Below are 16,596 nucleotides of genomic sequence, written 5' to 3' on the forward strand. Positions count from 1 at the left end.
AAGCTGCTTCAGTTAATTTGGTTTTCTGGTTTGTGTGTTTTCTATTGTTTTTGGAAGCACTTTTGGCACTACTTTTTCTTTAAATTTTAGATTTTTCTGGTCACGTCACAGTAAAATAAATCCTTAAAGAGAGACTGGTATACTTGTGGATGCAGAAACTTCAGATTCTGTGTATCAGAAATTAGAAACGGAAGTCATAATCTTCAATCTGGAGCTAAATATTGGTGGAGCTGATGGAGCTAGTTATTTTAGACAAACAATCCAGCAATTAATCAGTGAATAAAAAAAAACAACATATTGACAATGGACATTGCAGAATAAAATGCAGCCTTGATTAACTTTAACAGGAGTTTTGCAGTTTTACTTCATTAAATATGACGAGGAGTTTATTGGTGAACTTGAGATCTCATGTGATTTTATTGATGATCACCTTTAAGGGTTTTTCCTCTTCTTGTGCCACCATTTTACCATTTGCTGTCCATTATTGTGGTTTGTACCCACTCTCCATCAAGTATTGTCTCTTAAATATGGATTTCTGTTGGTTCAGAACATAAATGTGCAGCGTTTTGTCAACACTCAGGATTCCACAAAGTGTTTTTGATGCGTCTTCAGCTAAAATCTCCCTGGAAACCCTAAAAAAGCATCAGTTTGTTTCTGCTGCAGCTTCTATCACTGATTAACCAGCCGACGGCACCGTTTGGATGCAGCCTTTTGTACCCGACGTGAGGTCAGATGGGCCTCTGTTTTTATACTCTGGCACGAACCTTTTGTTGTTTATATACGCCAATAATAGATCGAGATGTTCTCTTTACCTTCGACACAGTTTCGTCTGTGGGAACGTTTCACACCTCAGTGGTTAAACCTGTAAACATGAAGTTAATTTACATTATCCAGCCATGCAAAAGACCTCAGGCTAATGAGTGTATAGCTTAGAATTGGCACATTTGGTTTGTTTTATGACTGATTTTATGTCTTTTACTGTTTATTATGTGGATAGTTTCAGGTACTGAGGAGTCAACAGCTAAATCAAGATAAATAATTTATCCTCATAAACTGAGGATAAATCTGCAGTCACGCCTCTGTTGTGTTCTTTCTAGTTTCCAGCTGTAAATTTCCTGGTAAGGTTACGTCTTGTCGTCTGCACGTGCAGCAGCTGCAGCGGAATCTCGTTCTAACTCTGATATAGTCTTTTAAAGGAAAACCATCCCAGTATCTCGTGCTGCTCTGTGGTTTCTCCATTGTCCTTGAATAGCAGTAACGCCATCACCGGAAGCTGCCTCCCTCTCTGGTCTTGTTGTGTCTGTTTTTTTTAAGACATGACGACATGGTGCGTGCTTTTTAAGAAAATAAATTCAATGCCTCGATGTGTTCATGAAATATCTCAGTATGTGTTTTGCCAACAGCAGCAGCCTCCCTTCCAATACAGAGTTCTACAGTCACTGAATTTTGTGCTTTGGGGGCAGCAAAAAACTCTTCAAAAACAGATCCTGTATTCTTTAAATTTGATTAAGTAAAAAATAGCAGTATATACACTCAGGCTGTGCTGTGAAGTTTGTTGAGGAAACTAGCAGTATGTTGCTAAGCTAACACTCATTTTAGAGCCATTCTTAACCCCCTGAACATGAAGCAGTTTGAGTGTTTTTTATTCACTGTGGGCTCATTTTTCACTGCAAGTTAAAGTCCTGCACCTCTATGGAAACGGAACCAGTTAGAAATGTATTAACCGATATAGAAAAAGCTGAAGGATATGCAAGGAATATGAAATGGAGAGCATTAAATGTCACAGAAGTCTTTGTCATGGTTGCCCGTTGCTAGTTTAACCCCATAATGCTTTTTTTTTTTTTGCTGTAGTACCTGATTGTTCCACTAGAGACCAGAGGAGTTTTAGCTAGCAAGTTTCAATGCATCTTAGACAAATTTCAAGGTATTTTTGACAATTTTTAAGTCATTTTAGACAAAATTTTAAGTTGTGTTGGCAAATTTTAACAATGTATTGGACAAGTTTTTCTCATTTTGGACAATTCTAAGAAATTCAAAACAAATTTTCAGGATTTTTAGACAAATTTCAAATCACTCTGGAAGTTTCAAGATGTTTTTGGTGAAGTTCTTGAGTTTAGGTGTAGTACCGGGTGGAACCTCTGACTGTTTAATACTGTGGGGACCAGAGGAAGTGTCACTCAGACTACAAGAAGTTCATGCTGGCAAGCACAAAGCATTGTAGTTTGTCTAGCAACGAAGCACCATGACGAAGGCTTCTGTGACGCTTAATGCCTACTAATCAGAGTTCTTGTCTTATAGCCTAGCTAAGATGCTCAAAGACAGCATCGTTGTGGATTAGTAGCTAATTGTTTTCACCATTAGAGCAACTTGTTCCGTGTGTTTAATGCAGTTTTATGAGAACATGAAATAATGAGCACTGAGTGTATTTTGTGTTAATGGTTAGTTATTGATTGATGAAGCTGCTCATAGCTCAAATTTGCACCCCAGCTTTGTAATGTTTGTTTTGTCGTTTGAAAGGCAGTTTTGTTTCGTTATCTTAACAATAATAATCTTAATTTATAGAATCCATGTTACAGAGAGCCTCACAGGGAATCAAACATGACAGACAAGTCATTTTCTGAATTTATAAGAACATCAAAATTACAGCAAAGTTTATAAAACTGACAGAGTTAAAGAGATGAAGGAATAATTAAAATAAGTAGGAGTTCAAAGAAAATTAAAACTAAAATACGATCAGGTAAGGCTCTCGGATAAAAGCGTCTTAGGAAGAGATTTAAAAGAGATAAATAATTCATCTGATCCAGGCTCTTGTGACCCTGGAACAAAAGACAAAATACGTTTGCCTGAAGATAGTAAAAGATTTGAATTACAACTAGAAGAAAGGCCATGAAGGGCTTTAAAAGTGAAGAATAAAATCCTAAAATCTGTCCTAAACTGCACTGGGAGTCCGTGTAAAGAGGAGTGATGTGATTCTCTTTGTTGCTTCTTGTTAATATTATCTTCTTTTGTATTTCAGGACCTGTCTGCAGAAGAACATGCAATAGAAGAAGCAGCTGCATCGTCGTATCTTATCGTCCTCGGTGTTTCCCCCCTGATATGGCCTCCTCCCCCATGCTGGACGCCGATCCGTTACCGCTGCTTCAGCTCCAGGAGGTCGACTCCAGCAAAGCCCCAGAGAGGCCCAGCTCCCCGGGGCTGCTGCCCGCCATGTACAGCCCTCCGCTGGGCGTGGACGGCCACACCGTCTGCATCCCGTCTCCGTACACCGACGGCGGCCACGACTTCGGCCACGGAGCGCTGGCCTTCTACAGCCCGTCCATGCTGAGCTACGCCCGGCCGAGCATCAGCGACAGCCCGGCCTCGCTCTGCGCCCCCCTCAGCCCGTCGGCCTTCTGGCCCTCCCACGCTCACCCCAACGTCCCCCAGCTGACCCTGCACTGCACCCAGCCTCTGGTCTACAACGAACCCAGCACCCATGCACCCTGGCTGGAGCCCAAAGGCCACAGCAGGTAGGACCAGCCACACCGACATGATACAGCAGCAACACGCCAAAAACACTGAAACATCTCTCAAACTGTCATATGTGCATCAAGTTTGGCATCTTTGGCAAATTCAGAATGGCGGCCATTTTTCCAGATGGTGGACATTGGCGCCATATTTTTGGATATTTTTTAAAAACATCTTTGAACTTGAGTATTCAGTTTTCAAATGTTCAAATGGTCATACAAGAATCAAATCTGGCATCTACATTAAGTAAATAATCAACATTAACCATGCAAATATTCAGCTTGGCAGCCATTTTTCAAGATGGCCGACACTGGTGCCATATTTTTAAAAAAAAATATTTTCCAATTCGATTGTCTAATTTTTATGACATTAACATTATCTCATACATTTTTGACACCTTAGAATTTGATTCTGGCAACAGTAAACCTCTATGAACCTTCAAAATACTTTAAATGAAACGTGCAATATTTAATTTCATTATGATTAGCAATATTATTACTTCAGTATATTTGCCACCATGACTTTCTACTGCTCTATTTTAGCTTCTTTTATCTCACTTTTTTATTTCAGCAATGAACTTTTATCTTATTGTTTTTCTACTTTTTAGTCAATGCATTACATTCTGCCAGTTAGTTTTTCTCAGTAATATCTGAATAATCTACACTCATAATGGAGTAGCAAACATCTTTTAAGTAATTTTTAAGCTTATTGATGCTGTCAGGATCATAAAAACACTTAAATAACAAGATTTTCTCAGAGCAATTTCTGTTTGACTGTTTCTGATTGGCCTGAAGGTTTGACAGCATAAAATCTAAATATTTATGAAGGATTTAGCGGAATTTTAGCTTGATACGTCCAATGCGTTCCAAGATAAGTCTGTGTAAATTGACAGGCAATTATTTGAAGCAAATTATCTCAGAAAGAGTTTTTTTATTACATTTTTTTGAGCATTTATGATAATAAGGTTCCCAACAGAAGGAAGCTGAAGAACCCTGGTGTCTTTGTGAGAAACAGCGGCCGTCGTGTTATTTTCTGTGATTAATCCACACGTGGAGCTGGTTCGGTTTCCTTCCCTCTGAGACGTTCTCAGCTGGATGACGAGCTGAAACCCTTCATGTCAAGTTGTTCCTCTTCCTGCTTCCCGCTGCAGCTCCATCATCGGCTGTAACAAGCTGCTGGGGAAGAAGTCTGAGGACGGGCTGGACGGAGTCAAGTCGTCCTCGTGTTCGTCCACGGTGGGGAAAGCCGACATGCACTTGTGCGCCGTTTGTCACGACTACGCGTCCGGATACCACTACGGCGTTTGGTCCTGCGAGGGCTGCAAGGCGTTCTTCAAGAGGAGCATCCAGGGTGGGCTTCTGTCTCCTCAGCGTCTCCTCCTCTTCCTCCACTTCAACCAAAATAACTCTTTTTCTTCTTCCCTCTTCAGGGCACAACGACTACATCTGTCCGGCCACCAACCAGTGCACCATCGACAAGAACCGCCGTAAAAGCTGCCAGGCCTGCCGCCTCCGCAAATGCTACGAAGTGGGAATGATGAAGTGCGGTAGGCGTCCCTCTGTTTTTGTTATTACCCAGATGTTATACGTGATGTTTGGTACTGGAGGTAAAGCACACATGAAATGGGACTCTGTTAATTCTTAGACACTGACAGAGGGCCTTTTCGTCTAAATTCACATCCTTACTTAGAACTGGATGATTTTATTAATCCCCAGACTGAAATTAAATTGTTACAGCAGCATGAGTATTCAGTAAAGGGGTAAACAATATGACAACATGGAATATTTGGGTAAAAAGTGAAGGTAAAATGAAATAAAAATTAAAAATAAGATTAATTGAAAATTAAAAAACATTAAAAGCTTTCATTAAATTAAGTTATGTAAACATTAAATTAAAATAAAATGTAATTAAAAAAGTTAAACTAAATTATGTGAACATTGAATTAAAATAAATTAAAATTGAATTAAATAAATTGAAATAATATTAAAAATATCTAAAATGTAATCTCGGAAAAATCAACAGAATATACAAGAGTGACCTTTTTTTTTAAAGAGTACAGATTATCGGGGCATAAAGTGAATTAATTAATCAAATTCAATTAAAAAATGTAATTAAATTATATAAAAATTAAATATAATTAAACTTTAATTAAACTAAAATTAAATAAAAATAAATAAAATGAAATAAGAATAAAATGCATATCTAATATAATATAGAAAAAATCAAAATATACAAGTGGCAGCATTTTTTATTTTTATTATTTTTTTAGTTGAAGAAAAAAAAGATGTCTGGAGCTAATAATGAGAAAGAAATGAGCTTTAAAGGTGAAGGTGGTGAAATTACCCTAAAAACAGCAACTTATGTGGGATTTCTGATGCCATGATCAGCTTTGTTCCTCCAAAGAAACCAGACTGAACGTTGGATTGTGCACAATAAAAACCTAAATCGTTTGCTCCAGGAGGTTAAAGCGGCTGCTGACAGAAATGTAGAATAAGTCTGTCAGGCTGAGTCCTGATGGTGGCAAACCGCCCTGAAAAAACACCAATTGTGGTTGAGTTTCCGCAAAATCTCCACTTGTTGAAAGCATAATTTGAGTCCCTTTGAGATCTCTCTGACACGTGTAAACACTTATTCTGTTACCGTAGAGTGTTGGAGGACCGCCGTGATTATTACTGACTTTGCTCTGCTTTAAATTCCAGCTGAAGACTCACTCTGAGGTAGAAACCTGCTGCAGATGTGCAAATCCAACATATTTAGGCTCATAGCTTCTCATTGTGATGTCTAAAATTGATCCTGTTATGCTTTATGCAGTTTAGAAAGCATTAAATAAACACTGTGTCCCTTTCTATCAGTCAAATTTTATTCATTTTGAACAAATCAAGTGAAGCTGAAAGTGCTTTATAAGTGATCAGATGCAAATAAAAAACATTCAGACACTAATTAGACACAAGTTGAAACCAAAACAGTAGAATGAGGCCAAATATGTGATGGTTAGATAAGATTATGAAGCATAAGTGACACAAACAAGACACAAAATCACAAAAATTAGACTCAAAATGACAAAAAAACACAAAATCACAAAAAAGATACAAAACAACAAAAATGAAACACAAAATGACAAAAAAACAAAATCACAAAAAAAGATACAAAACAACAAAAATGAAACACAAAATGACAAAAAAACAAAATCACAAAAAAAGATACAAAACAACAAAAATGAGACACAGAATGACAAAAAAAATAACGCAGAACAACAAAAATGACAAAAAAAGACACAAAACAACAAAAAACAAGACGAAATGACAAAAAAATGAGTTAACTGAGACACAAAAATGTGACTGAAAATTACACAAACAAGATGAAACAAGACGGATGCAGCACGGCTCAGAAACAGTGAACAGTTGTTGGAGACACATTCAGCATGGAGAAACATCTTTCTACTGATGATGAACAGAGATTCAAAACTGCACTTAATCTTTAATAAAATAACTCAAATTGTCTATAATGACATGAAAATGTGTCATTTTTAACTAGTTTTAAGGACTTTTTGACAACTTGTGGGTCAGTTTTTCAAGATACATTCAGCATGGTGAAACATTTCTGTAGATTATGAGCAGAGCAGAGAGGAACAAAAACTGTAGAGACTATAAAAATCTAAATGACAAAAAGTTAAATGTACATAGTATGTAGAGCTTCAGTTTTTTGTCGTGTTGGTAACACTTGAGGGCTGTTACAAAATGGTGCGTGTGTTGATTCCAGGCTTGTAAAAGAGATAATTAAACTTTATTTATGATTACTGTCATTCTAAATGAGGCATTCAGCACAGAAGTTATTTCTGAGTTCTCTCTTCTTCTTCATGGTTGTGCTGTTTCCATAGAGATGCAGGACTTTAGATTACAGTGAAAAATGAGAAAGCAACAAGGAAACATCAGAGTCAGGATCCAAAAAAAGTGGGTTAAGCAATAATAATGATTATAAAAACAAGAGTATAATACTAAAACCATGCATTTCTAAAAGCTCACATAAAGGCTCATGAGCCAATACTGTTTCCTGTCTTCTTCCCTGAATTAAAGCCCATGTTCCAGCTGTTCTGAGTCTGTTTCCGTCTTCGTCCTGCAGGTGTCAGACGTGAGCGCTGCAGCTACCGAGGAGCTCGTCACCGTCGTGGAGCTCTGCAGCCTCGGGATGCTGCCGGTCGGGGTCTGGTCCGGGTCGGTCTGGGCTCCCGGGCTCAGCGCCACCTCCACCTGGGGCCCCTGTACCCGTTGCCCCGGGCGACCCACCAGCACAGCCCGGCCATGAGCCCCGAGGAGTTCATCTCCCGCATCATGGATGCCGAGCCGCCGGAGATCTACCTCATGGAGGACCCGAAGAAGCCCTTCACCGAGGCCAGCATGATGATGTCGCTCACCAACCTGGCCGACAAGGAGCTGGTTCTGATGATCAGCTGGGCCAAGAAGATCCCCGGTAAGACCCAAACTGGTTCTAAAATGTCAAAAAGAGCAAATAGCAAAAGGTCAAAATATCCTCAAAAAGACACAACAGAGACACAATGGAAAACAAGACTCAAAATGACAAAAAAAATGACACAAAACCACAAAAATGAGACTGAAAACAAGACAAAACCAGACAAATGTGGCATGACTCAGAAACAGTGAACAGAGGAGAAAGTAGTTGGAAGATACATTCAGCATGGAGAAACCTCTTTCTACAGATGATGAGCAGAGACTCGGTGTTGTCTAAAATGACTCAAATTGTCCATTAGGACTCAAATATTTTCATTTTGAACCAATGTAGGTGTCATTTTGAACAAGTTTCAAGTAATTTTCAACAGTTTTTCTCTCATTTTTGACATTTTTTGTTACTATGGACCGATTTTGAGTCAATTTGGGCAATTTTTTTACTTTGGAGAGACGGAGGAAAATCAAAGCTACTGGATCAATAAATAAATTCAGCATGACTCAAAGAGTGAACAGAGGAGAAAGGTGTTGGAAGATACATTCAGCATGGAGAAACATCTTTCTACTGATGATGAACAGAGAAGAGAGAAAAATCTTATTTGTACCTAACAAAACAGCAAAAAAGTGTCCAAAAAGTACTTGAAAATTGTAAAAAAAAAAAATTAAAGCTGCAAGCGGTGTCAAAAGGCCCTCGCTGGCTGCCGACCTGACCTGCCCCTTCTAATTTTAAACTTTCTCTCAAAAATCTTTAGGCCTGAGTGTGTTTAATAAGTGTTTATTTAATTAGCATTCATAGCTCACAGTTTGGTCAAATCTGCATTGGGATAATATGGAACATGTTGGCCATCGCCATGGCAACACGTCAAAAATACTGCATGGATACCATTGACTTTTTTGACCTGCATGTGTGTCAGAATGTATGTGCCAAATTTGGAACGTTTCCATGGTAACATGTAAATTTGATATAATGGGAGTTTTTTTACTTGGGCCCATTAGAATAACATTGGGAAATTCAGCCATCACCATGGCAACACAGTTAAAATTACAACATGGTTACAATATGGTTTTTTGATCGGGACCACATCAAGGAATAGTCACCCAAATTTCATTCATTTCTGACAAACTAATAATTTTACTCCCCATACAGATTTTATTTTATTTTACTTATTTTGATTCTGTAGGGGGCACTGTAACGCCGATTGTCAAAATTTCACTGTCAATGTGTCCAGGTAGGAAGGGTCAATCAGTGTTTAAAATTTGGTGTGGATTGGAGTCGCTATGTACGAATGGCAGCCATTTATCACGCACAAAAAAATCGCAAAATTTTACATCAACTTTGAGGCGTTGCCACGCGGAAACCGTGAAATGAAATTTTACAATTTGGATAACTTTTATTTGTCTACTTGTGCAGATGGTGTCAGCTAAATTTCAGCTCATTTGGAGAGCTGCGCACTCGGCTAGTCGTTGTCTGTGTTGCAAAAACAATAGGCCCTGGGCTACCAGGGGCTCAGGCCTAAAAATGGAACTTTTGGTCATTTTGGACACTTTAAAAGTCATTTAGACAGTTTTGGACAATTCTTGAGATAGTTTTGGCAAGTTCTGAGTCAGTTTGGACAAATGTATGTGACTTTGGACAAGTTTCTCGTAATTTTGGACAATTTTAGACTGAGAGGAAAACAAAACCTACTGGATCGATAACTAAATGCAGCATGGCTCAGAAACAGTGAACAGAGGAGCAAGTTGTTATAGAGTTTTCACTCCTTGGATTAACGCATTGAACCTTTCTGTTTTCTGCATTTTTATGTTTAAATTATTCCTTCTGCTCTTTTAAGTACATAATTTTACTGCATCATTTCAAATGGAGAATCTGCAGCTGTTTGTCTCGACTAATCAGCTCCTGATATTTCCATAATTGTAGAGGTTTGAGCATTAATTTGTGTTTTCTCTGCTCTGTTTGCATATATGAGCTGCCATTACTGTCTTTCTTTCATTTTTTTGTCTGTATTTCCATCAGATTCAGCTTCCCTCTTCCTCCCTCTCCTTTGCCGTCTGGTCCTTTTGCCTCCGTTGCTTTCTTTTCCATCCTCTTTGTGTTCGGCTCAGCAGGTAGCTTCTCGGCAGAGGTGTTAGCATGAAGGCATCACAAAGACTATTTTTTCCCCGAATAAAGACCGTCTTCCCAGTTTTTTTCCCCCCCTTTAAAAAAGGACATCTTTCCTGATTTCCAGACGTTTTCTTCTCTGCTTTAGTCTGAGGTGAAAATGAGAGTTCATTGTCTGCCGTATGAAAGGAGGCAGAGCAGGTGAGCAGGAGGCTGAAAGGACTAAAATAAAGCTGCTAAATGAGCTCATTGTTGCAGAATCGGATGACGTGGAGATTTAGAGCATTTAGGTTGGTTATTTGTCTAAGTGTTGGTCGATAAACTGCATTAAAAAATTAATTTACTTTACAGGGAGCCATATGAGAAGATTGATGGTGTTTTGATTCTCGTACGTTTAGTTTAAGGCAGGATAAATCGAGCTTAAATAGGAGAAAATGTGCCTTTCATGTCCTCAAATATAGATTTAAAGAAAGTATTTTGGTGTATATTTAGTAATTTGCATGAATTTAGAGAAGAAAGATGTAAAATTCTTCTTTCTTCTGAACTGAATGGGAAGTTTTTTGGATATCTCTACTTATTTTTGCCACATTATATGAATAAAATATATAAATTAAGCTGTGATAGAGTTAAATACATCCTCTTCAAAACAGAGACGGCAACAAAATGTGAAAGTTTCAACTTTTGTTCTATTGTTTATACTTTGTCCTCATCGTCAAATTCATACGCAATGAAAACGTGAATATTCTCAAAATTTTCCTTAAAAACTTGTAATCTTTCAGATTTATGGACAGGAACAAAATTGGAAAGTGCTGCTGAAGTGGAAATTTCTGATTTTAAAAATCAAAGAATAAACTGATCTTGGCCTTAGAAGATGTGCTTTAGAATTGAAATAGATAGAAATAGACGAAATGTTGTGAAAAAAAATTAATGTCAATTCTGGATGTTTTCTAATGTGTTATGGAAGCAAAAAGCCTCAAAGTGCATGTGCATGAAAAAAACTGAAAATACATCATGCGTGTAGTTTTTTTCTTCCTTAAAATTAATGATAAAACACTACAAAATTCGCACAGAGATCTGAAATGACTAAATATTTATCAAAATAGATGGATACAAGATGGTTAATGAACTTGTTGCCTCTCGTCTTTGCACGAAGTTGCACTTTACATTGTATTTTTTTCACAAAGGGATACTACTATACTACTAACCTACAAATTCAGATTTTATGTCTTGTAAAATTACTGTTTTGTTTATATTCTTCAATCTTAATGTCTCCTAAGCCTTGTATCCACTTTGATGTTGTCCATGTCCTGTTGGATTTGTTGCCATGTGTTGTTCAGAAACATTAGCTGTGATCATTCGGGCATAAACAGAAGCAGGTTAGGGTCATGTGACTTCGTAGTTTACCTGTGAGAGAATCACAGAATCCTGATCTGAGTCATTTAATATTCAGTATCTGCTCACATAGAGTACCAATCTGATACCATTTTCATCAATAATACATTAGAATTGTTAAAATAAATCCGATGCAAAAGCATTCAGAAGAAAATGCATTTCCATATCAGAGCTGTTCTTTAATGTTCTGTAGGTTGTTGTGAATCTTGTTGCTCATGTGCCACGAGAAACACCTTCCTGGTTGACCGAAGTTTATATTACAAACTACAATCTGCGGAGTGACGTGATGCAGACGGCAAAGATGGCGGCCGGAAGCTGCTGCCCTGCTCTTCGTTCCGACAAACTTGTAATTAACTTCGCAAAGACGCAGAGTTTCGAGGCTACATGCACTTTTATGAATATGTAAAGTAAGGTACCCCACGAGAGGGCAAAAGAAATGCGGAAATTCGATGATATTCTCAAGTTTCACCGAAGCTAACGCGATGGCTAGCGAGCTACCTAACCAGGCTAACGGCTACAACGACGCACCTGCTAGTACCGATAGAAGGCGGCCCCCAAGCTTTAAAAAAACTTAGACACATCTGAGGACCGAGGTAAGAAGCTGGGATGACATGAAGTGATCTGCACTGGCCACAAAAAAAAAAAGGTGACCGAAATTTTGAGCATTTTAATCAAGTCGAGGGCCGTTTAGCATTCTTAAATGAGGCTAACAGAGAGCTAACCTTAACCGTCCCGCCACCAGAGAGGTGATGGAACAGCTCGAAAGGTAGAGGAGGAACAACTTTGCGTTTGTTACCTCCGCCAGGAGGTCATGTAATCACCGGAGTTTGTTTGTTTGTCTGTCTGTTTGCTTGTTTGTTTGTCTGTTAACAGCATAACTCAAAAAGTCATGGACCAATTTTCACCAAATTTTTACAGGATGTCCGGAAGAGCAAAAGTAACAATCGATTAGATTTTGGAGGTGATCCGGATCACCGTCTGGATCCAAGATTGTTTTGAAGGAGTCTGTACAATTGTACAGACAGAGGTCGACGGATCGATCCCAGGCGGCGGCCGAATTCCGCGCGGCCGGTTCGGGCTGCCCGAGCGAGTCGGGACCGACGAAACGAAGCGGCGGCGACGCGTACTGTACCGTCACGTGCGTGTGGCGGCGCCGCCGTCAAAACACTGTGCTGTTACACTGTACATGCATGTTATGCTTTGTGTTAAAACTAAATTAAATCCGTCCATGACGTTTTGGGTTATGCTGTTAACAGACAAACGGACAGACAAACAAACTCCGATTGGTCATTTGTACAATTGAGCGATGGCCTGGCAGAGGTCTGCGCTCTCCGATTTCTAGTTGTTGTTTGCTTTTTATTTCTTGCACCTGGCGGGATCTGACTGGTGCTTACTCCTTTATTCTACATGCTGGTTTGGAATAATCACTCCTTTTATTTAGTTTCTACAGATCAGTAAGAGTGTTTAACTATGGTGTTATCAGAATGTTTTACATCAGAATGCTCTGAGTTAACTGAGGGGTAATATATGTTGAATGCTGGATGGTTTGTGCCTGGTCTCCTTTATTTTTTGTGTGGCCCAATAATCCATAATGTATATTCTTAATATTTCTACCTGGCTTTTGCTTTGTCCATCTTGCAGAACAACCATGTCCTGCAGCCAAACACCTTAAAACTTCCGTACAATTACTTGAAATTAGTCTGAAATCCTCAAAACTGGTTCAGAATTTCTCAGAATTATCCAAAATCAGAAAGTATCTGAAACTTCTCCAAAATGACTCAAATTTTATCTGAAATTACTGTCATAAAGGTACTAGAAAAATGTCCAAAAATGACTCAAAACTTGCCCAAAACGAACTTGATCAGGGTATATTTATGATTAAAATATTAACAACCAAAGCTATTGATGTTCAGCAGATTGACCAGACAACCTGCAGTCTCATATACAGCTGTGCATTTCCTCTGTCATTGTTGTTCTGGGCTTAGAAGGAAGTCATGAAACTGTACAAAATGTTATGAAATTTCAGCTACACCTCAAAAAGAACAGACTTGATCGTAAATTTAAACTTTAAGGACACTAAACCTTTTTGTAAACTTTCCCTTGCACTGGTTTTCATGATGTTTACTTGTTGTAAACTGGTTTCTGGAGGAGCATCTTCCTCCTCTAAAATGCTCTTTTTGACCACTGAGGAGTTTTTTTCTCAAACAGCCATTTCCCTCTGAGGTGAATTTAGTCTTTAGTAAACCGTTGAAACATGTTCCTGACGATGCTTCTGAATCTGAATCTTTATTTTTGCCTTTGTGTTTCGTCATCAGGCTTCGTAGAGCTGAGTCTAGCAGACCAGATCCATCTGCTGAAGTGCTGCTGGCTGGAGATCCTGATGCTGGGCCTGATGTGGAGGTCGGTGGACCATCCGGGGAAACTCATCTTCTCTCCGGACTTCAAGCTCAACAGGTGAGACGGCACCATTTTACACCAGCAGAGTCTTATATTGTCAACGTTAGCATGTGTTTTGGTAGCAACGTACAGGTGTGGTGAAGCTGAGTTTTCTGGACTGGAAGTGTTGTTGTCATATGTCTTGGCTCTTGAGGCTTCTGTTTAGTTGGTCAGCTTGCAGGTTTTTAATAGAGACTGTGACTTTTTAGTTTTTGCTCACAGAAAAGGCTTCCCTGTATACACCTGTACAGCATGTTTCTTTGAACTCCAGGGAGGCTTTTAAAGCCAGAGCTGCAACAGTTACAAAAGGGACTCAAAATGGCTAAAAATGTATTGAAAATGGTCAAAAATGAATTGAAATGAACCCCAGTTTGATTGAAAATAACCAAAAAGGGATTGAAAATGAGCAAAAATGATTTCAGAATAGTCAAAACAGATTTAAAATGGCTAAAAAAGATTAAAAGCGACCAAAAATGATTTCACAATAATTAAAAAAAAGGGACTCAACATAGCTAAAATGGATTGAAAATAACCAAAAATTGACTCAAAATGACCAAAAATGAATTCAGAATCCTCAAAATGGATTCAAAAATGACAAAAAGTGATTTAATTTTACCAAAGTCAACTAAAAACTGCCAAAAAGTGATTTGAAATGACCGGTAATGGATTCAGTTGTTCAGTTAGTTGTCAGCTATTCAATTTATCACAGATTATTTGAGTAATCAATCAGTTTGAGTTATTTAAGAAAAGAAAGCTCTAAATTCTCTGATTTAAGCTTCTTAAATGTGGATATTTCCTAGTTTCTTTCCTCCTCTATGACAGTAAAATTATTATCTTCATTGTGAAGCGCTTTGAGTGCCCAGAAAAGCGCTCTATAAATCTAATCCATTATTATTATCTTTGGTCGTCCTGGACTTAGAGAATTGCTGATTTTCACCATTTCCTGGCCTGTTAATAAAGATCTGATTGATTTAACTCCACGAGCTGTTTTCTATGAACGGAGCATTGTACAGTTCAGTTTTACAGTTTAAGTTCATTTAACTGCACAAAGCAAAACTGATGATTAATATGTGATTAACTGTGCAGCTCTACTAATAGAACATGACTCAGCTGGGAATAAATTTGTGTCTTGTCATGGTTTGTCGTAAATAAAGGCCGTCTTCCAGCTAAATGGTTTTATGGTTGTTGAGCTGCTCTGTTCTTTTAATGCTGCCTTGTTATTAACTCAGACGACGAGTGGACATCACACAATAAAACGGGAGTTGACTCACCGCAGATATCAGCAGCTCATTTATCTCAGATTCTCCTGCGCTGGCGGCTTGTTTTTCATGCCAAAAATCTTTTATCTCTCGCTGTTCCCTTCGACTCCGACCTTCAACTTTGGTCAGACAGCGCTGGTCTGCTTCAGCCTTTGTGTTCTCGGTAAACACGCTGCAGTTCGGCTGCTGCTTTACCTCCAGTCTCCTCATTAACTGCAGTGAGCTTCGTCTAATTTATCATCACAGTTTTCAGAGGAATATTTAATGGACATTGAAGCAGCGTTTGCTTTCAGGTGTTTGTAGAGCAGCAGAAGTTAGAAAACGAGGTTGAGTTGAGCTGGAATGGGTTTAGCTGGTCGTGCAGAAAGTTTTCTAACGAGCTGATGTGCTTTATGCAAACATTAATACATCAGGTCAGACCCTTCACCTTTCTGTAGCGCCACCATGAGGCCTCATTTTTCAAGATGCATATAAAAATGTCCTGGATAGACGGTTCCTGAATCCCATAAATAACATCAAAAATCACTAAAATGACACATGTAGCAGCCAGAGAGTGGAAATCCAGATACAATCATCAAAATGGCTGTAAAAATATTTAAAATAACCAAAAATGGATTGAAAGTGAACAGAAGGGGACTAAAAATGACCAAACATTAATAACAATAAACTACTCTGCTCATCAGATGCAGAAAGATGCTTCACCGTGCTAAATGTATCAAAATGTCTAGAAAGGATTGAAAATGTCAAAAGATGAATTCAAAATGGCCACAAGGGATTTAAAACGACCAAAAATGAATTCAGAATTGTCAACATGGACTCAAAATGACAAAAAAAAAAAGGACTCAATTTTACCAAAGGGGACTCAGAATGGCCAAAAAGTGATTTAAAATGAACAATAATGGATTCAAAATAATTAAAAATGTCTCAAAATGTCTATAAAAATGAATCAAAATAACCAAAAAAGATTGAAAATGACCAGAAAGTGACTCAAAATGACCAACTATAAAAAACTCTACCCTGCACATCAGCTGTAGAAAGATGTTTGACCGTGCTGAAAGTACCAAAAGGATTGAAAATGTCAAAAGATGGATTCCAGATAGCCAAGAGGGAATCGAAAATAGATTGAGAATGATCAAAAGGGGCAACAAGGGATTTAAAACGACCTAAAATAATGAATTCAAAATAGTCAAAAGTGACTCAAATTCCAAAAAAAAAAAAGATTGAAAGTGACCAAAAATGGTGCCACAATATTTATGAAAGGGACTAAAATGGCTGTAAATGGATTGAAAATAAAAAGGGTTGAAAACAAGCAAACATGAATTCAGGATAGTCAAGATACTCAAAATGACTCTAAAAGAATGAAAAAGAACAAAACAGGGTTAAATTTTACCTAAAGGGACTCAAAAATGGCCACAAGTGATTTAAAATGACCAGTAATGGA

At 38.3% G+C, this 16,596-nt stretch overlaps 1 protein-coding gene across 2 annotated transcripts in view; it reads left to right on the forward strand.

The window, feature by feature from the left end:
- The window catches only part of esr2b (estrogen receptor 2b), a 44,071-nt gene that overhangs the window by 14,184 nt on the left and 13,291 nt on the right, over window positions 1–16,596 (forward strand). For both annotated transcript variants that reach the window (XM_022191872.2, XM_022191871.2), the window contains exons 2-6: window positions 3,017–3,509; window positions 4,658–4,857; window positions 4,937–5,053; window positions 7,627–7,974; window positions 13,776–13,914. In XM_022191872.2, coding sequence (XP_022047564.1) covers window positions 3,097–3,509; window positions 4,658–4,857; window positions 4,937–5,053; window positions 7,627–7,974; window positions 13,776–13,914 — 1,217 coding nt within the window. In that variant the 5' untranslated portion in view covers window positions 3,017–3,096. The remainder of the gene's footprint in view (window positions 1–3,016; window positions 3,510–4,657; window positions 4,858–4,936; window positions 5,054–7,626; window positions 7,975–13,775; window positions 13,915–16,596) is intronic.

This window comes from Acanthochromis polyacanthus, chromosome 1 (assembly GCF_021347895.1).
Source record: "Acanthochromis polyacanthus isolate Apoly-LR-REF ecotype Palm Island chromosome 1, KAUST_Apoly_ChrSc, whole genome shotgun sequence".
Lineage (NCBI taxonomy): Eukaryota > Metazoa > Chordata > Actinopteri > Pomacentridae > Acanthochromis > Acanthochromis polyacanthus.